The following is an 18,828-nucleotide window of genomic DNA, read 5'->3' as shown; positions in this document are numbered from 1 at the left end:
TAATGTCCCCTTTCCTCAAGCACTGACATGTTGACCTTGGGAGGGGAAAGTGAGAGGAGATGGATTAGGGAAAACAAAGGGTCAAGTGTTCTTTTTCATACTTTCCCTTAACTCCTCTCACCTCACTGTTCACATTCAGTTACTTAACCTTCCTGGGAACCTCGTTTCCTCTCAGGTTGCTGTGTTGCTACTGCCATGGTCTAGGCCCCACCATCTCTCCTGTGGACCACTCAAGTGGTCTCCTCACTGGTCTTCCTATGGCCAGTATGCCCCACTAACATCATTCTCCACACAGAGAGCACTTCCTAAAAATCATGTATCTTATAGTTTTTTACTATTTTTCTTCAAGGATTGGTACAACTTTAAGCAAAATACCAGGTAGAAGTTAAGAATTGGCGAGGCTTTCACTTTTAGAACTAATTCATTAATAAATAAATAAATACTATTTAAAGCAGTTAGCACATTGTGCTTAATAAAGTAGTTGTTAGCTTATTATAATTATAATGTAATTATATTGATTATAAACTCCTATAAAGCCAGGACTGTATTTTTTTCATCTCTCTGTTTGAAGCCAGGTCTTTGATTACAAGTGAAGATTTTTCCTGCAAAAAATGAGAGGAAGGGATCCTTCTGTCTCACGTCATGAATTGAGGGGGGCATCATGAGTAGATGTTTAATAACAGTTAACATCCCTTTTTACTGGGGAAACAAAAATAGCTCACAAAGGTCTTGCTAGTAATAAAGTGGGGTGATCCTTTTTATTATATAAAATATAAATAGATGTATTTTGTTATATAAAAGTATGAGATCATTGTTGGAGGATCCTAAAATAAAGTTATCCTAATGTAATCTTAAGCAAATTGTTTTTGCCTTGTAAACAGGTTTACCTGAGTATCTATTAAAGATTGAGGTGACAAAAACTGAAAATAGACATTCTGAACACACTTCATGTAAATTCCTAGCAGGGAATGACATTTCCTTCCTCCCTAGTATACCTAACAGAGCTGAACTTTTTCTTTCCTTTTTCTTTTTTTTTTTTAAGATTTTTTTTTTAAAGATTTTATTTGTTTATTTGTCAGAAAGAGAGCACAAGCAGACAGAATGGCAGACAGAGGCAGAGAGAGAAGCCGGCTCCTGCCGAGCAAGGAGGCTGATGCGATCTCAGGACCCTGGGATCATGACCTGAACCAAAGGCAGCGGCTAACCCACTGAGCCACCCAGGTGTCCCTGAACTTTTTCTTTTTCCAAACTCTTCTCTCAGGAATGTGTGCTGGAGGTTAACGTACCCATTTGGAGTTAAAGATGGAATTATCACTGCCTTCAAGATCTCAGATGGTTTGGCCCCTGCCTCCCTTTTTTGTCACACCTCCTAAAGCTCATCTTCTCACTCTCTGTGCTTCAGCCACATTTTGTTCTGACATTTTCTAGAATTTGCAAACACTTTTCTGCCTCAGCACTTTCCCCTTTGCTGTTTCCTGTGTCTGGTTGCTCTTTTCACATGGCTGAGTCTTCACGTTTCACGTATCAGCTCCTCTGGTAGGACATCTCCTGGACCCTCAAATCTCTTTGTAGTTTTGCTCATAGCAGTGACCACAGCTCGATTGACCTCAAGTATGGAAGCCAGATTTTCTGTCTCAGTGTCAGTTCCAGGAAGATAGGAGCCCTTTCCCCCTTGTTCCCTTCCTGAGCACACAAGGTGGGTGCTCTGGTAACCAGATGAATGGCTGGGCTCTGGCTGGGGAAAGTGTTGTTCAGTGCTGGGGACTGACTTGCTCATTTTGTTTGTAACAGTCTGCATCTGCTGTGCCTCCCAGCACAGTGATTTCCTGGTCATCTCCTGGTCTCATACATTCTCCTGTACCAGTGTGGTCCCTGGCCCAGCAGCATCAACATCACCTGGGAACTTGTTAGAAATCCAGATTTTTGACTCTTGACTCAGACCTGCTAAATAGGAAATTTCCAGGGGCAGAGGCTCCATAATCTGCATGTTAACATGCCTCCAGCTGATTCTACAACTTGCTGAAGTGGGAGAACCTAGTCCTTGAAGCTCTTGGAAGACAAGAGCCTGGCCTGGTGTGAGTGAAGGATGGTGCATTTCTCCTTCCCACTCAGGAATGTTTCCATGGCTTAGGAATTGGTTGTTGAGTGGAGTGGACCTGACTTAGGAAATATATTGGATGGATAAAAGATTACTAAAATTATTAGGATTATAAGAAATCTCTATGAACCATAGTGGGGACCAGAGAAACCTATAGAATTGGATTGAGAAAGATGACCCCGATAAGGATGATAACTGGGGTAAACATCATTACTGATGGGTTGAGATGAAGGGGATAAAAAGTGAAGAATTTTGCAGCATAGTGTTTCTCACTGGGGTTGGCCAGGAGCTTTTCAAGCAGCACTGACTACTTCCTCCACTTGACATACCCCCTTCCCTTATTCTGTTGTATCTTAAGATCTCTCAGGAGTCAGAGGAGAGTGTGTGCAGTTTAGAAAAGCTCCCAAGGTAATTTTGATAGGACATGAAAGAAACCATTCAAAAGACAAAACAGAAATGGTTTTTAAAGTTTTTATTCCATGGTGAGTCCATGTTTCTCATAGATAACTGTCCTCTACTTTTTTAAAAATTTACATTTATTTTTTTCCAGCATTCCAAAATTCATTGTTTATGCATCACACCCAGTGCCCCGTACAATATGTGCCCTCCTTAATACCCACCTCCACTTTTAACTTAGTCTATTTCTTAGGAGTTGCCTTTATTATATAGACTATCAGGAATTCTGTGGGTAACACAGTGTTATTTTTGAATAAAATTTGAAGTGAATTTTAGATGGCAGGTGTTTTCCCCAGTTTTAAAATGTAGTCACAAGCTCTATTTTAATAAATAAATATTTCAAAACTAGTTCACTGAGCTCAAACTTGAGATTTGATTTTTTTGATTCAGAAAATACAAGCACTAGTGTGCTCTTGAGCCTCCATGAAGCTCTCAACTGTGTTTGATATCCAGAAGTGGCAGGTTAAAAGTGTTTTTTTTTCTGCAGGAGCTTTTTAAAATGGAAAGTCTGTTAGGCTTCTGAGCTGCATTCTGAAGATGAGACCTTCTAGTCCCCTCATATTGGTTTGAACACATTTAGAAGTAGTCTGGACAAATCTTTTATCACGAAGAGTCCCCATTATGAACATTACGATCAGGTAGGGATTTTATATTGGTAGAAAGTTTTGCTGTGAGAGCTGCCCCCCAAATTTTCAAAAAGCCAATGACAGTGTTTTGTGTTTTGAGGTCACTGTTGGTTTAATCCTTAATTTGCTCAAAACATTCTGAGTGTAGCATGACTTTTAGGGACTCTGTTGAAAAAAAATTGTTTTTTTTTTCCCCTAAATTCTTGGATTAAAATACTTAAATAATTGCTTTGATTTCATACAGAGAAGTTTTCTTAGATCCATTGTAAATGAGTTTTAAAAAAACGTTCACATTCTACAATCAGAGCTAGTTTTGTTTTTAGTGAACTCATTTTTCATACTCCTATTTTCAGATATTAGTAGCCACTTTCTTGCTGAAACATATACAATTTGGGCTTTAGACTTGAAGAACCCGACTCTCTTAGTTTCCAAACCATCATGTCTAAGTTACCCATCTGTAAATCCCATGGAAGGAAGAGGAAGGACTGAAATACGATTTGAAAGGTGTCCAAAATAGAGTGATTTTCCTCCCATAATCTCATTTTGCTATGGCTATCTGTAAATGAATACAGATCCCTGGTATATGTTTGGAAATAGTCAATGATTATTGTTACATTTTCTAGCTTACTTACCATTTATTTTTTGTGGTGTAGACATTTACAATTTATTTTCTTAACAACTTTCAAATACATTATTTTATTATTATATATATTTTTTATTATTAACTATAATTACCATGCTGTACATTAGATACCCAGAACTTGTTTATTTATTTAACATAACACTGGAAATTTGTACTCTTTGCCCAACATTTCCCTGTTTTCCCACTCCCAAGTCCCTGGAAACCACATTCCAGTCTCTGTTTCTATGAGTTCGGCTTTTTCAGATTCCACATGTAAGTATTTCGATGTCATAAAGTATTCATCTTTCTTTTTCTGTCTTATTTCACTTAGCATAATGCCTGAAAGGCTGACCCATGTTGTTGTGCATGGCAGAATTTCCTTTTCTTGTGTGGCTGAATAATAATCTGTTGTGTATATTTATTGCATGTATACCACATCTTCCTTATCCATTCATCCATGGATAGACACTGAAGTTGTTTTCGTATCTTGGTTATTGTCAGTAATGCTGCAGTGAGCATGGGCATCCAGATCTCTTTGAGATCCCATATTCATTTGTCAGTGATTACTGAGACAAGATTATGCATCTCATATGGTAATCAGTTCCATGAGGAGAGGGACACTTTTTGTTTCGGCAGAACAGTATATGTAGTTAGTGCTTTGTCAATGCTCAGGTTTCAGTGCATTTGTTTATTCAGTAATTTCAGCTATGGTAGTAAATATATCCATTATTTATAATGTTAACTTGCCTGGGGTGCCTCCATGGCTCAGTCGGTTAAGAGTCTGACTCTTGATATTGGCTCAGGTCAGATCTCGGGGTCATGGGATAGAGCCCCATGCTGGGTTCTGCTCTCAGCACAGAGTCTGCTTGAGATTCTCTCTCTCCCTCCCCACTAGCGGTTGCTCTCTCTCAAATAAATGAAATCTTATAAAAAAAATGTAAACTTTCCTTAAATATTTATTTCCATCTAATTAAAAATGTCTAATACAGTCATGGTATCAAAATGTAAATTAAAAATTATTATAAAATAATGTGCATTTATTTGAAAACTTTGAACAGGACATATGTGAAAGGGTGAAGACTTCTTGTCTTTTCTCTAACTCACTTCAGTCCCACCCTGGGGAGACAGAGCTTGGAGACGTTCCTTCCAGATTTTCATTGTTACTGGTTGTACTATCTTTTCCTTTCTGGTTATAATATCACATTAGTATTTTCTTAAGGATTGGAACTAAGGTTTAGCATTGAGTAAATAGATATATTTACTTTAAACTGTTCATTTTGGTGGAAGTTTGATTTTATACTGATTAACACTTGTTTTCCTTATTTTATCACCAGGAATAACTTTTAAAGGAAGTTCATTTTTGGAGATAGAAAAAATATTTAATTTTTTTCCTGAGATTTTGTTTTATTTTAATTTAAAAATTATTAATAATAAGATTATTAATAATTTATTATTAATTATAAATAATAAATAATTTATTAATTATTAATAATTATCATTAATAAGAAAATAATTAAAATTATTTTCTTTCTTTCTTAGATTTGATTTATTTGTCAGGGAGATAGAGAGCATGTGTATGTGTGCACAAGCTGGAACAGCAGAGGGAGAAGCAAGGTTGAGCAAGGAGCCCAATGTGTGACTTGATCCCAGGACCCTGGGATTATGACCGGAGCCAAAGGCAGAGTTTAATGGACTGAGCCACCCAGGCATCCCATTTCCTGAGATTTTAAAGAAGATGAAAATATTTCTTGAAACCTTTATCTTTTCCCTTCCTCTTTCCTTACAGTTTGTCTTTAATTAATTCATTAATTTAAAGAGAGCTAGAGATTGCACACATGCACATTAGGGAGGTGGGGGGAGGGACAGAAGGAGAGGGAGGGGGAGAGAATCTTAAGGAGGCTTATGCTGAGCCCAGAGGCCAACTTGGGGACTTCATCTTAGGACCCTGATATGGTGACCTGAGCCAAAATCAAGAGTCTGACACTTAACTGACTGGGCCACCCAGGGGTTCCTAATAATTCGTCTTATATTTGATCTTTTCGTTATTGATCAAGGTTATAGATCTATTAAAATATAAATCAGGAAGAAGGAGGTTATAGGACATTAATTATAATGAATGTTTTTGTAAAACTGTTTCTGACTTTCTTTGTAGTCTCCCGTATATGCTCGGAATATGACCATCCCTTGTTTTTTTGTTTTTTAAATTTTGCTTAAAAACTTTTGAGGTCTTTCCATTACTTATGACATAAAATTCAAAAGCCCTAGTTTGGGGGCTTCATGGTGGCTCAGTGGGTTAAGCTTCTGCCTTCGGCTCAGGTCATGATCTCAGGGTCCTGAGATCAAGCCCTGCATCAGGCTCTCTGCTCAGTGGGGAGCCTGCTTCCCCCTCTCTCTGTCTGCCTCTCTGCCCACTTGTGATCTCTCTGTCAAATAAATAAATAAAATCTTAAAAAGAAAAAAGTCCAAAGGAAAGAAAAGTGAAAATAAACTTTTGGGACTTCATCAAAATCAAAAGCTTCTGCACAGCAAAGGAAACAGTCAAAAAAACAAAGAAGCAAAGAGGCAACCCACAGAATGGGAGAAGATATTTGCAAATGACAGTACAGACAAAAGGTTGATATCCAGGATCTATAATGAACTCCTCAAACTCAACACACACAAAACAGGCAATCATATCAAAAAATGGGCAGAAGATATGATCAGACACTTCTCCAATGAAGACATACAAATGGCTATCAGACACATGAAAAAATGTTCATCATCACTAGCCCTCAGGGAGATTCAAATTAAAACCACATTGAGATATCACCTTACACCAGTTAGAATGACCAAAATTAACAAGACAGGAAACAACATGTGTTGGAGGGGATGTGGAGAAAGGGGAACCCTCTTACACCGTTGGTGGGAATGCAAGTTGGTGCAGCCTCTTTGGAGAACAGTGTGGAGATTCCTCAAGAAATTAAAAATAGAACTTCTCTATGACCCTGCAATTGCACTCCTGGGTATTTACCCCAAAGATACAGATGTCATGAAAAGAAGGGCCATCTGTATCCCAATGTTTATAGTAGCAATGGCCACGGTCGCCAAACTGTGGAAAGAACCAAGATGTCCTTCAATGGACGAATGGATAAGGAAAATGTGATTCATATACACTATGGAGTGTTATGCCTCCATCAGAAAGGATGAATACCCAACTTTTGTAGCAACATGGATGGGACTGGAGGAGATTCTACTGAGTGAAATAAGTCAAGCAGAGAGAGTCAATTATCATATGGTTTCACTTATTTGTGGAGCATAACAAATAGCATGGAGGACAAGGGGTGTTAGGAGAAGGGAGTTGGGGTAAATTGGAAGGGGAGGTGAATCATGAGAGACTATGGACTCTGAAAAACAATTTGAGGGGTTTGAAATGGCGGAGGATTGGGAGGTTGGGGTACCAGGTGGTGGGTATTATAGAGGGCACGGCTTGCATGGAGCACTGGGTGTGGTGAAAAAATAATGAATACTGTTATGCTGAAAATAAATAAATTACTAAAAAAATAAAAATAAAAAAGTCCTGGATTGGTAGACCAATTCTGACTCCAGCGTACTTCCTTATTTTCTGCTTTTCCTCCTGCACCTGAAGGGTGTTCTCATTGAATCAATTTCACCTTTTTATTTTTTTAAGATTTTTATTTATTTATTTGACAGACAAAGGTCACAGTAGGCAGAGAGGCAGGCAGAGAGAGAGAGGAGGAAGCAGGCTTTCCGCTGAGCAGAGAGCCCGATGCGGGGGTCCATCCCAGGATCCCGGGCTCATGAACTGAGCCGAAGGCAGAGGCTTAACCCACTGAGCCACCCAGGCGCCCCAAATCAATTTCACCTTCTTAAACCATGCTCTTCATCTCCATGTCTCCTTGTGAACACTTGCTCTCTTCTCTTTGGCTAGAATTTTTTAAATTTAATTTAAAAAAAACCCAGTATATGTACAATGAACCTATGGTGTTGTATTAGCTCCAGGTGTTCAAGAGAATGATTCAGCAATTCTGTACATTACTCAGGGCTCATCATGAGTAATGCCCTTTACTTATTTCACCCATCACTTCCTGACCCCACTTCCCCTCTGGTAACTGTCAGTTCTCTACAGTTAAGAGTTAAAAGTCTCTTTTTTTTCTTCGTTTTTTTTTTTTTTTTAAATTTCACATTTGCGTGAAATCTGATCGTATTTGTCTTTCTCTGACTGACTTATTTCAGTTAGCATTATACTCTAGCTCCACCATGTTGTTTCAAGTGGCATATATATATATATATATATATATATATATATATGTATATGGTGTATATATACATACCACGTCTTCTTTATGCATTCTTCAGTGAGTAGACACTTGGACTGCCTCCATAATTGGGCTATTGTAAATAATACTGCAACAACCACAAGGGTACATGTGTCCCTTTGAATTAGTATTTTTCTTTGGGTAAATACCCAGTGGTATGGTTACTGGATCACAAAGTAGTTCTATTTTTAACTTTTTGAGGCACCTCCATCTAGTTTTCTGCAGTGACTACACCAGTTTGCATTCTCACCAATAATATGTGAGGGTTCCTTTTTCCCCCCATCTTCACCAACACTTGGTGTTTCTTGTGTTTTTGATTTTAGCCATTCTGACAGGAGTGAGGTGATCTCTCACTGTGGTTTTGATTTGCATTTCCCTGATGATGAGTGACATTCAGCAACTTTTCATATGTCTGTTAGCCATCTGTATGTCGTCTTTTTTTTTTCCAATTTATTTATTTTCAGAAAAACAGTATTCATTATTTTTTCACCACACCCAGTGCTCCATGCAATCCGTGCCCTCTATAATACCCACCACCTGGTACCCCAACCTCCCACCCCCCGCCACTTCAAACCCCTCAGATTGTTTTTCAGAGTCCATAGTCTCTCATGGTTCACCTCCCCTTCCAATTCACCCAAATTCCCTACTCCTCTCTAACGCCCCTTGTCCTCCATGCCATTTGTTATGCTCCACAAATAAGTGAAACCATATGATAATTGGCTTTCTCTGCTTGACTTATTTCACTCAGCATAATCTCTTCCAGTCCCGTCCATGTTGCTACAAAAGTTGGGTATTCATCCTTTCTGATGGAGGCGTAATACTCCATAGTGTATATGGACCACACCTTCCTTATCCATTCATCCATTGAAGGGCATCATGGTTCTTTCCATAGTTTGGCGACTGTGGCCATTGCTGCTATAAACATTGGGGTACAGATGGCCCTTCTTTTCACGACATCTGTATCTTTGGGGTAAATACCCAGGAGTGCAATTGCAGGGTCATAGGGAAGTTCTATTTTTAATTTCTTGAGGAATCTCCACACTGTTCTCCAAAGAGGCTGCACCAACTTGCATTCCCACAAACAGTGTAAGAGGGTTCCCCTTTCTCCACATCCTCTCCAACACATGTTGTTTCCTGTTTTGTTAATTTTGGCCATTCTAACTGGTGTAAGGTGATATCTCAATGTGGTTTTAATTTGAATCTCCCTGAGGGCTAATGATGATGAGCATTTTTTCATGTGTCTGATAGCCATTTGTATGTCTTGATTGGAGAAGTGTCTGTTCATATCTTCTGCCCATTTTTGATGTGTTTGCCTGTTTTGTGTGTGTTGAGTTTGAGGAGTTCATTATAGATCCTGGATATCAACCTTTTGTCTGTACTGTCATTTGCAAATATCTTCTCCCATTCCGTGGGTTGCCTCTTTGTTTTTTTGACTGTTTCCTTTGCTGTGCAGAAGCTTTTGATTTTGATGAAATATGTCTTCTTTAGAAAAATGTCTGTTCATGTCTTCTGCCCACTTTTTTTTTTTTAAAGATTTTATTTATTTATTTGACAGAGCGAGATCACAAGCAGGCAGAGAGGCAGGCAGAGAGAGAGGAGGAAGCAGGCTCCCTGCTGAGCAGAGAGCCCGATGTGGGCCTCGATCCCAGGACCCTGAGATCATGACCTGAGCCGAAGGCAGCGGCCCAACCCACTGAGCCACCCAGGCGCCCCTTCTGCCCACTTTTTAATTGGATTTTTTTGTTTTTTGGGTGTTGAGTTTTATATGTTTTTAAATATTTTGTTTTGTTTTTTAAAAGATTTTATTTATTTATTTATTAGATCACAATCTGGGAGGTAGGGTAGAAGGAGAAGTAGGCTCTCTGCTGAGCAGGGAGCACAATGTGGAACTGATTATGGGATCATGACCTGAGCCGAAGACAGTTGTTTAACCGACTGAGCCACCCAGGTGCCCCGAGTTTTTATATATTTTGGATACCAATTCTTAATCAGAGGTATCATTTGCAAATATATGTTCCCATTCTGTAGGCTGTCTTTCTGTTGACTGTTTCCTTTGCTGTGCAGAAACTTTTTATTTTGATGTAGTCCCAACAGTTTAGTTTTGCTTTTGTTTCCCTGGCCTCAGGAGACACATTTAGAAAAAGTTGCTATGTTTGATATTGGAGAAATTACTACCTGTGTTCTCTTCTAGGGTTTTTACAGTTTCAAGTCACACATTTGGTCCTGGCTAGAATTTTTTTCACTTATTTTTCTGCTATCCACTCTCCATTTACCCTTCAAAAACCGGTTCAAGATCATCTTCCTATGTTGTTGACTTGCTTTATTTTCCTTTCCAAGCATAATTTGGTGAGCTCACTTCTGTTACGATACTTGTTACATTTTATTAGTTTTTTTTTTCAATTTATTTATTTTCAGAAAAACAGTATTCATTATTTTTTCACCACACCCAGTGCTCCATGCAAGCCGTGCCCTCTATAATACCCACCATCTGGTACCCCAACCTCCCACCCCCGCCCCACCACTTCAAACCCCTCAGATTGTTTTTCAGAGTCCATAGTCTCTCATGGTTCACCTCCCCTTCTAATTTACCCAAATTCCCTACTCCTCTCTAACGCCCCTTGTCCTCCATGCTATTTGTTATGCTCCACAAATAAGTGAAACCATATGATAATTGACTCTCTCTGCTTGACTTATTTCACTCAGCATAATCTCTTCCAGTCCCGTCCATGTTGCTACAAAAGTTGGGTATTCGTCCTTTCTGATGGAGGCATAATACTCCATAGTATATATGGACCACATATTCCTTATCCATTCATCCGTTGAAGGGCATCATGGTTCTTTCCATAGTTTGGCGACTGTGGCCATTGCTGCTATAAACATTGGGGTACAGATGGCCCTTCTTTTCACGACATCTGTATCTTTGGGGTAAATACCCAGGAGTGCAATTGCAGGGTCATAGGGAAGTTCTATTTTTAATTTCTTGAGGAATCTCCACACTGTTCTCCAAAGAGGCTGCACCAACTTGCATTCCCACAAACAGTGTAAGAGGGTTCCCCTTTCTCCACATCCTCTCCAACACATGTTGTTTCCTGTTTTGTTAATTTTGGCCATTCTAAGTGGTGTAAGGTGATATCTCAATGTGGTTTTAATTTGAATCTCCCTGAGGGCTAATGATGATGAGCATTTTTTCATGTGTCTGATAGCCATTTGTATGTCTTGATTGGAGAAGTGTCTGTTCATATCTTCTGCCCATTTTTGATGTGTTTGCCTGTTTTGTGTGGGTTGAGTTTGAGGAGTTCATTATAGATCCTGGATATCAACCTTTTGTCTGTACTGTCATTTGCAAATATCTTCTCCCATTCCGTGGGTTGCCTCTTTGTTTTTTTGACTGTTTCCTTTGCTGTGCAGAAGCTTTTGATTTTGATGAAGTCCCAAAAGTTTATTTTCGCTTTTGTTTCCTTTGCCTTTGGAGACGTATCTTGAAAGAAGTTGCTGTGGGTGATATCAAAGAGATTACTGCCTATATTCTCCTCTAGGATTCTGATGGATTCCTGTCTCACGTTGAGGTCTTTTATCCATTTTGAGTTTATCTTTGTGTATGGTGTAAGAGAATGGTCGAGTTTCATTCTTCTACATATAGATGGAAGACCATTCCATGCTCTTGGATTGGAAGAATAAACATTGTTAAAATGTCTATACTGCCTAGAGCAATCTATAATTTTAATGCCATTCTGATCAAAATTCCACCGGCATTCTTCAAAGAGCTGGAGCAAATAATCCTAAAATTTGTATGGAATCAGAAGAGACCCCAAATCGCTATGGAAATGTTGAAAAACAAAAATAAAGCTGGCGGCATCACCTTACCTGATTTCAAGCTTTATTACAAAGCTGTGATCACCAAGACAGCATGGTACTGGTTTAAAAAAAGACACATAGACCAGTGGAACAGAGTAGAGAGCCCAGATATGGACCCTCAACTCTATGGTCAATTAATCTTTGACAAAACAGGAAAAAATATACAGTGGAAAAAAGATAGTCTCTTCAATAAATGGTGCTGGGAAAACATTTTATTAGTTTTCAAATTATGTTTCATCTCTAATCTGTGAGCAAGTTAGGAAAAGCTCAGAAGTCTGATTATCTTGGTTTGAATTCTAGCTTTGTCACTTACTAGGTACAAGCCTTTGGGCAAGTAACTTTAAGTATTCTATGCTTTAGTTCTATTGTTTATAAAGTAGGTTAGTACTAATACTTTTCTTATATGTTATTGGGAGAACTAAATGTGATAGCCTGATATTCTGAGATACCATTTTTCACATGCTAAACAATAAATGTTAAGTATTTATTTTTATGGCTGTTTTTTCCACCTTTACCAGTGTCTGCAAAAAGAAGGCCCTTGATGTTTTTTATTTCTTAAAGGGAAGTTTTTCTATACAGACTTATAAATTAGTTTGTCATTTCAGTTAACCCTTTATAATTTGTATGTTTATCATAAGAGGCTTTGTTGTCTTAAAACAACATTAGTTTTTACTGGGAGCTGGATTATTTTGTTTTTAAATATGCGGACGTTTTCCAACTTTCTTATGCCAAAACAAGTAATGAAGGGGCAAGGTAAGCACCCTCTACTCCTTTACACAGAAGCTGGTATTATCTTTCTGAGTCACAGTTAATGCACTTGGAGTTGTCTGACGGATCTATTCTCCTGTCTCTGCAGGCCTTGTGTAGAATCACCCGTCATTCTCCTACTGCCTTCCAGAATGTTATTGAGAAGGTGGGACTGAACTCAGTGATAAACTCCCTGGCCTCAGCCATCTGCAAAGTTCAGCAGTACATGTTGACCTTATTTACTGCAATGTTGTCTTGTGGGATTCATCTTCAGAGACTAATCCAAGAAAAGGTTTGACTTCGATTTCACCTATTACTATATTTTAAAAATTGTTGTTGAGCCTTTACAGTTGCAGGAGAAAACAAGTAATATCATCTCTGTAGAATTTATTTTTCTTCTCAGGGGACCTTTTTGAACTTTGCCAAACCCGTGTACCACAGGCCATTCATCTGCAGTTGTTGTAAGGGTCTTTTAGTGATTAAAATAGAAATCCAGTAAATGGCTCTGCCTGCATATCCCATTTTATTAATGAAAAGTTGGGAAAATTTATGAGTCCTTCCTTTATGCTGGTATTTCTTATGGCTCTTGTTCCTCAGCCCCCATCTCTTTCCCCATATGCTTTGTCTTCCCTTTATATCCTTTGGACTCATTTACCTGGATTCATTTCTTGCCCATTTCCTTGTCCAGTATTTGGCCAACACAAATCCCCTGGATAACTCCCTTTCTTCTCTTTTTAGCTTACTTTCTTTCTACTCCTTTGATAGTCCCTTATTTTATGTATAGTGGAGTTTTAAAATATTCAGTTCCGATCACAGAACTGCGTGGCTGTGAAGAAGCCTCTGTGGTAGCCTTCTCCAGCATGTCTTCTCAACATGTCTATCCACTAAAGAATGATCCAAGAACCAGAAGCAATGGGCATTACCTGGGAGAGGATTGGAAATGCAGCCCCTTGGGCCCTACCTTGGGCCTGCTGAATCTGAATCTACATTTTTTTTTTGCGTACTGAACCTGTTTATTTCACTCTACGTAAAATCTGCCTCAATTTTTTCCAATTTATTTATTTTCAGAAAAACATTATTCATTATTTTTTCACCACACCCAGTGCTCCATGCTAGCCGTGCCCTCTATAATACCCACCACCTGGTACCCCAACCTCCCACCCCCCCGCCACTTCAAACCCCTCAGACTGTTTTTCAGAGTCCATAGTCTCTCATGGTTCACCTCCCCTTCCAATTTACCCAAATTCCCTGAATCTACATTTTAATGAGATCTCTAGGTGGTTTGTTTGAACTTTATGATTTGAGAAGCCCTGTCGTAGAATATTAGTGTTGGGTGAGGTGTTACCAGGTAGAAAATGTGGACCATGTTTATCTATATGTGTTTGGAAAACTTTGAGTCAAAGTGAAATAGATAGTTTTAACTGTATGGCCTTTCCCAGTGTTTTATATGCTCATGTGTATTTCAAATCTTTTCAAGGGGAATGTAGTGTTGGTGTTCTTTAAACTTACTGGACCAATTACCCTTTTTATTTAGAGGGGAGATGCTTGTCAAACTGGAGATTTGGGAACTTGGTATAAGTATAGTGCTCCTAACAAGTGGAGAATAGAACCACTTACGTACACTGTTTGCCTTGGTTCTTGGGTGTTAACGGTCCACACATTAAATCCTGGTTTTTATAATAAAAGTTCAAATTTCAATAATTATGAATAATTATCTGATTTGCATAGTAAACTTGATCTGTCAAAGTCAAGCTGGAGAGTAAACCACTTCTTGTCTCTTTATTCTGATTAGTCTGATTTAGATTCTGTTAGGAAGTGTGAGCCTCAGAAAAACCTATTTTTTTTTCCCAACAGTCTATCTAATTTCCACTATTAATTTTCCAAGTCATTAAATATTATTACATTGTATTAGAAAAAGCCCCACTTGAGTAGTTTTCTGTGTAAATTGTGATAAGAGAGGCTGAGAGTTTTTGCAGTTTGGCTTTTTCCCACTTTCAGAACAGGTATGGATCGACTGAGTTTCAAATATGGTATTTCACAAAGGTAGTAAAATAAGATGCATTGATTAATGTGATTTTGTAATTGCTTTATAATATATAGTATTCCATGGACTTTAACAAAAGGAATGATTGAACTCTGAAATGTATTGAATAAGTAATCTTTTGATTTTGAGTAGTATTGGTACTGAAAAAAATTATTGTGGTAGAAAAGATGTAATACAAAATTCACAGTCTTCACTATTTTTAAGTTTATAGTTCGTAGTGGTAAGTATATTCATACCTTTGTGGAACAGATCTCTAGAACCTTTTCATCTTACAAAACTGAAACTCTGTGCCCACTAAACATTAGGGTGCTGTGTTTTAAGGAGTCTGGGTTTTATGTGAATCTGTTTTAGCAGGCCTCTGACAGGGAGACAGCAGAGAAAGGAGGGCGATGCCTGTGCCTGCCTTTCTGGGTTAGAAGTGCAGGTTCCTCAGTGGGCTTCTGTTGACATCCCGTGGATACAGAGAGCCCCTCCTTACTGTTGGGCAGGGGTGCGATTCCACACTCTCCATAGGCCTTCTTTGATGCACCCCCTGGCTGGGAGTGGGGAGGGCTTCTCATTTACTGTCTCCCCTGCCATATGGATGGAACTGTGAGCCTCATTTCTGGTGAAAGTTGCTAAAGGTGCAAACTTCCCACTCGCCTTCTCTGCTGCTATCTTGGGGAGAGAGAAAGGAATCTGGTTACTCTTATTATGGGTGGGGGCCCAGGCTCCCCACATGGCCTGTACTGACACCAGGGTTGGGGGCAAATGGCTGTCGTTGGGTGGGTGTTACTGTTAGCTCTCCACTTGCATTTTTGTGGTATTGCCCTTGTGGGGAGAGTGTTGGCTATTGAGGGTAGGAGTTTAGGCTCCCAACTTGCCCTGGGCTGATGGAGATGGGGTCATGGTTTTTCTTTGATGTTCAACTTGAGTAGAGTAGCTCTTGTTTGAAAGTTTTCGATCTTCCTGGCCTGCCCCTTTCTTGGTTCTTTGGCTTGAGAGAGCTGATTTTTCTTATGTTTTGTGCCTATTGGTGTTTCTAGGTTCTTGGATATCCACTCAATCCAGGATATCGGTGGCAAAAAAAAAATCCAGTGAGTTCATTGCCATGTTGATACTCAGATCCTGAGTTTCCTACTGGTTCTGTCTTCTCTCTACCTTTCAGAGTTGTCTTATGTTTGTTTATATCCAACATCGAGGGTTTTTAGTTGTGCTTAGTGGGAAGAATAGGAAAAAGTGTACCTCCTCTCTCTTGTCCTTTCGTTTTTTTTTTTTCTCAATTTATTTATTTTCAGAAAAACATTATTCATTATTTTTTCACCACACCCAGTGCTCCATGCAAGCTGTGCCCCCTATAATACCCACCACCTGGTACCCCAACCTCCCACCCCCCCGCCACTTCAAACCCCTCAGATTGTTTTTCAGAGTCCATAGGCCTTTCGTTTTTAAAATGTTTCTATGATAGGTTAGTAATATGCAGTGAATTCTCATTTAAAATGTAAGATTCTATTTGTAATTAATTAAAAAGTATTATCATTTATTGAACATTTACTATGGGCCAGTTAGTGACTTGCAATCTTGGGGTATTCACAGACGAAACTTAGTGTGTTGAGTAATTTTGTCAAGTTAATGGATGATGTCAGTGCTAGAGCTAATGCTGATGCCAGACAAATGAGGACACAGAACAATTTTGCATAGTGTTGATCCTCTGAAGAATGTAAAAGAGAGTAATGTGATAGCATGTCTGTAATAGGCAGTGTGCAGGGAGTGCTTGTAATGATATTACCTGGGTGTGTATGGGGAGAAGTCAGGGAAGGCTTCTCTGAGGAGATGTCATTCTATCTGAACCCTGAATGACAAGAAAGAGTTTTCTCTGTGAAGCTCTTGGGAGGAAGAACTTTGTAGTTCAGCTTCCCTGAGGTGTGAGAGATTCTGGGAGGGTCTGGAAAGAAAGAAGACCTGCTGAACCTAGTGAGCAAGGGGTGGGGAAGAGACCATTGGAGGGAGGCTGGGAACAGAGGGAGACCTAGATCATGTAGGGTCGTGGTATTGGCCTTCCTCACGGATTTTATTTTTATTTAAAGATTTTATTTATTTATATTAGAGAGAGAGAGAGAGAACATGAATGGAGTGAGGGACAGAGGGAGAAGCGGACTCCCTGCTGAGCAGGGAATCTGATCTGGGGCTCCATCCTGGGACTCCGGGATCATGACCTGAGCAGGAGGTAGATGCTTAACTGACTGAGCCACCCAGGCACCACTGTTTTTATTTTTTTAGGACTTTATTTATTTGACAGAAAGAGAGAGAAAAAACTAACACAAGAGTGTGCAAGCCGGGGGAGCTGTAGAGAAAGAGGGAGAAGCAGTCTCCCCGCTGAGCAGACTGCCCCGGTTGAGCTGGTCCTTGAGCCACGTGATCTCAGGACTCTGAGATCATGACCTGAGCAAGAGACAGACACTTAACTGGGGAGCACTCAGGCGCACCAGTGGTGTGTGTTTTTCATTACAGAAGGCACACATGGATGACTTGGCTCTTTTCTTTTCCCATCCAAAGAGTGAGCAGTGGCTTCACGTCCAAGTCTACTTGTTCTAAGTTTCCTCACCTCCTTTCCTTGTAGTGGTTTTAGCAGCTGTCAGTGATAATTGCTGAGGCATTGTGTTTTGGTATGGGTGAAAATATCATTCTGACTTCATGTCTTAATTGAAATTGCTCTATAGAAAAAAGCTTTTATCAACTGCGTGGTTACCCTGAGGAATGGTTTACCTACGATTGGCTTAGTGACTGGGTTTTGGAATCATGAGTTGGTTTTTCTAGCAGTCTCCAAAGACTTACTTTTTAGGATGGGGACTCGAAAGGATACTCATGGATTTTAATATTTTGGTATGTTTCCATTGTGGATGATGTTCTTTTTAGTACTGATAAGTGTTGCTTCTTTAGCCTGTGGAAGCCTCCCTAAGTGGCCTCCTGGGTCCTTTAGTCAGAAATCCAGTAGTCTTTAATTTCTTGCCTTCTGATGGAACAGTGTGTTTTAGACTTCTCTTGCAGGTTTTATGTGCTGCATCTGGAACCACTCGTTCCTCCAAAGAGCCACGGTTCCTCTAGTGGGAAATAATAGTTAGAGACCACAATGTGTTAGGAGTACTCACTGCCACTGGGTTAGTTATTGTTTTGAGGCACTCCCAACAGATAGAGCCAGGAAATGACTTTTATTTATTTATTTATTTATTAAAAGATTTTATTTATTTATTTGATAGAGACAGATCACAAGTAGGCAGAGAGGCAGGCAGAGAGAGAGAGGAGGAAGCAGGCTCCCTGCTGAGCAGAGAGCCCGATGCGGGACTTGATCCCAGGACCCTGAGATAATGACCTGAGCCAAAGGCAGCAGCTTAACCCACTGAGCCACCCAGGCGCCCAGGAAATGTCTTTTAAAACTACGTCTGCTTATGTTGGTATTTCCAATTTCAGTATTTTGGTTAATTTATTTTATATGATATATATAACTTATAATTTAATAATAAAATTATTTTATAGTAAAAATAAAATATATATTTATATTTATATTTTGTATTTATATAATAAATATATATATATTTATATATGCAATAAATATGTTTATGTATTTATACATACATTTATTTGCATATACAATGTTTAATATATCCACTTATATATAAAATATATATTATATATTTATAATCATATATAATTATTATATAATACCATTTATATAGAGTATATAATTATATCATTAGTTATATGTAATATTTATGTTATAACTATATAATTATATAATATATTAATATTTATATAATAATATAATTATATATAATTGTATTTACATAATATGTAATATATAAATATATAAAATATAAATAAATGTATATATAAACATGTATTTATAAGATATAAAATATATAAATATATACATAAGTATAAATATGTATATATATTTATAAATATAAATGTATATTTATAAAAGATATTAAATTATAAACTTATATAAAATTTATATTTTATTAAAATATTAAAAATAATAGAATATAATTTATATGATACTTCTTTAAGTTGAAAATCTTGCTTTC

The 18,828-nt window shown here is 38.5% G+C and overlaps 1 protein-coding gene across 3 annotated transcripts in view; it reads left to right on the top strand.

Moving 5' to 3' along the window:
• Positions 1-18,828, top strand: part of ULK4 (unc-51 like kinase 4) — a 672,337-nt gene that overhangs the window by 142,220 nt on the left and 511,289 nt on the right. For all 3 annotated transcript variants that reach the window (XM_044252436.1, XM_044252435.1, XM_044252437.1), the window contains exon 21: positions 12,830-13,012. In XM_044252436.1, the coding sequence (XP_044108371.1) occupies positions 12,830-13,012 (183 nt within the window). The remainder of the gene's footprint in view (positions 1-12,829; positions 13,013-18,828) is intronic.

This window comes from Neovison vison, chromosome 6, assembly GCF_020171115.1.
Source record: "Neovison vison isolate M4711 chromosome 6, ASM_NN_V1, whole genome shotgun sequence".
Taxonomy (NCBI): domain Eukaryota; kingdom Metazoa; phylum Chordata; class Mammalia; order Carnivora; family Mustelidae; genus Neogale; species Neogale vison.
The sequence above is the reverse complement of the archived record's forward strand: the minus strand, read 5'-3'. Positions and strand labels throughout refer to the sequence as shown.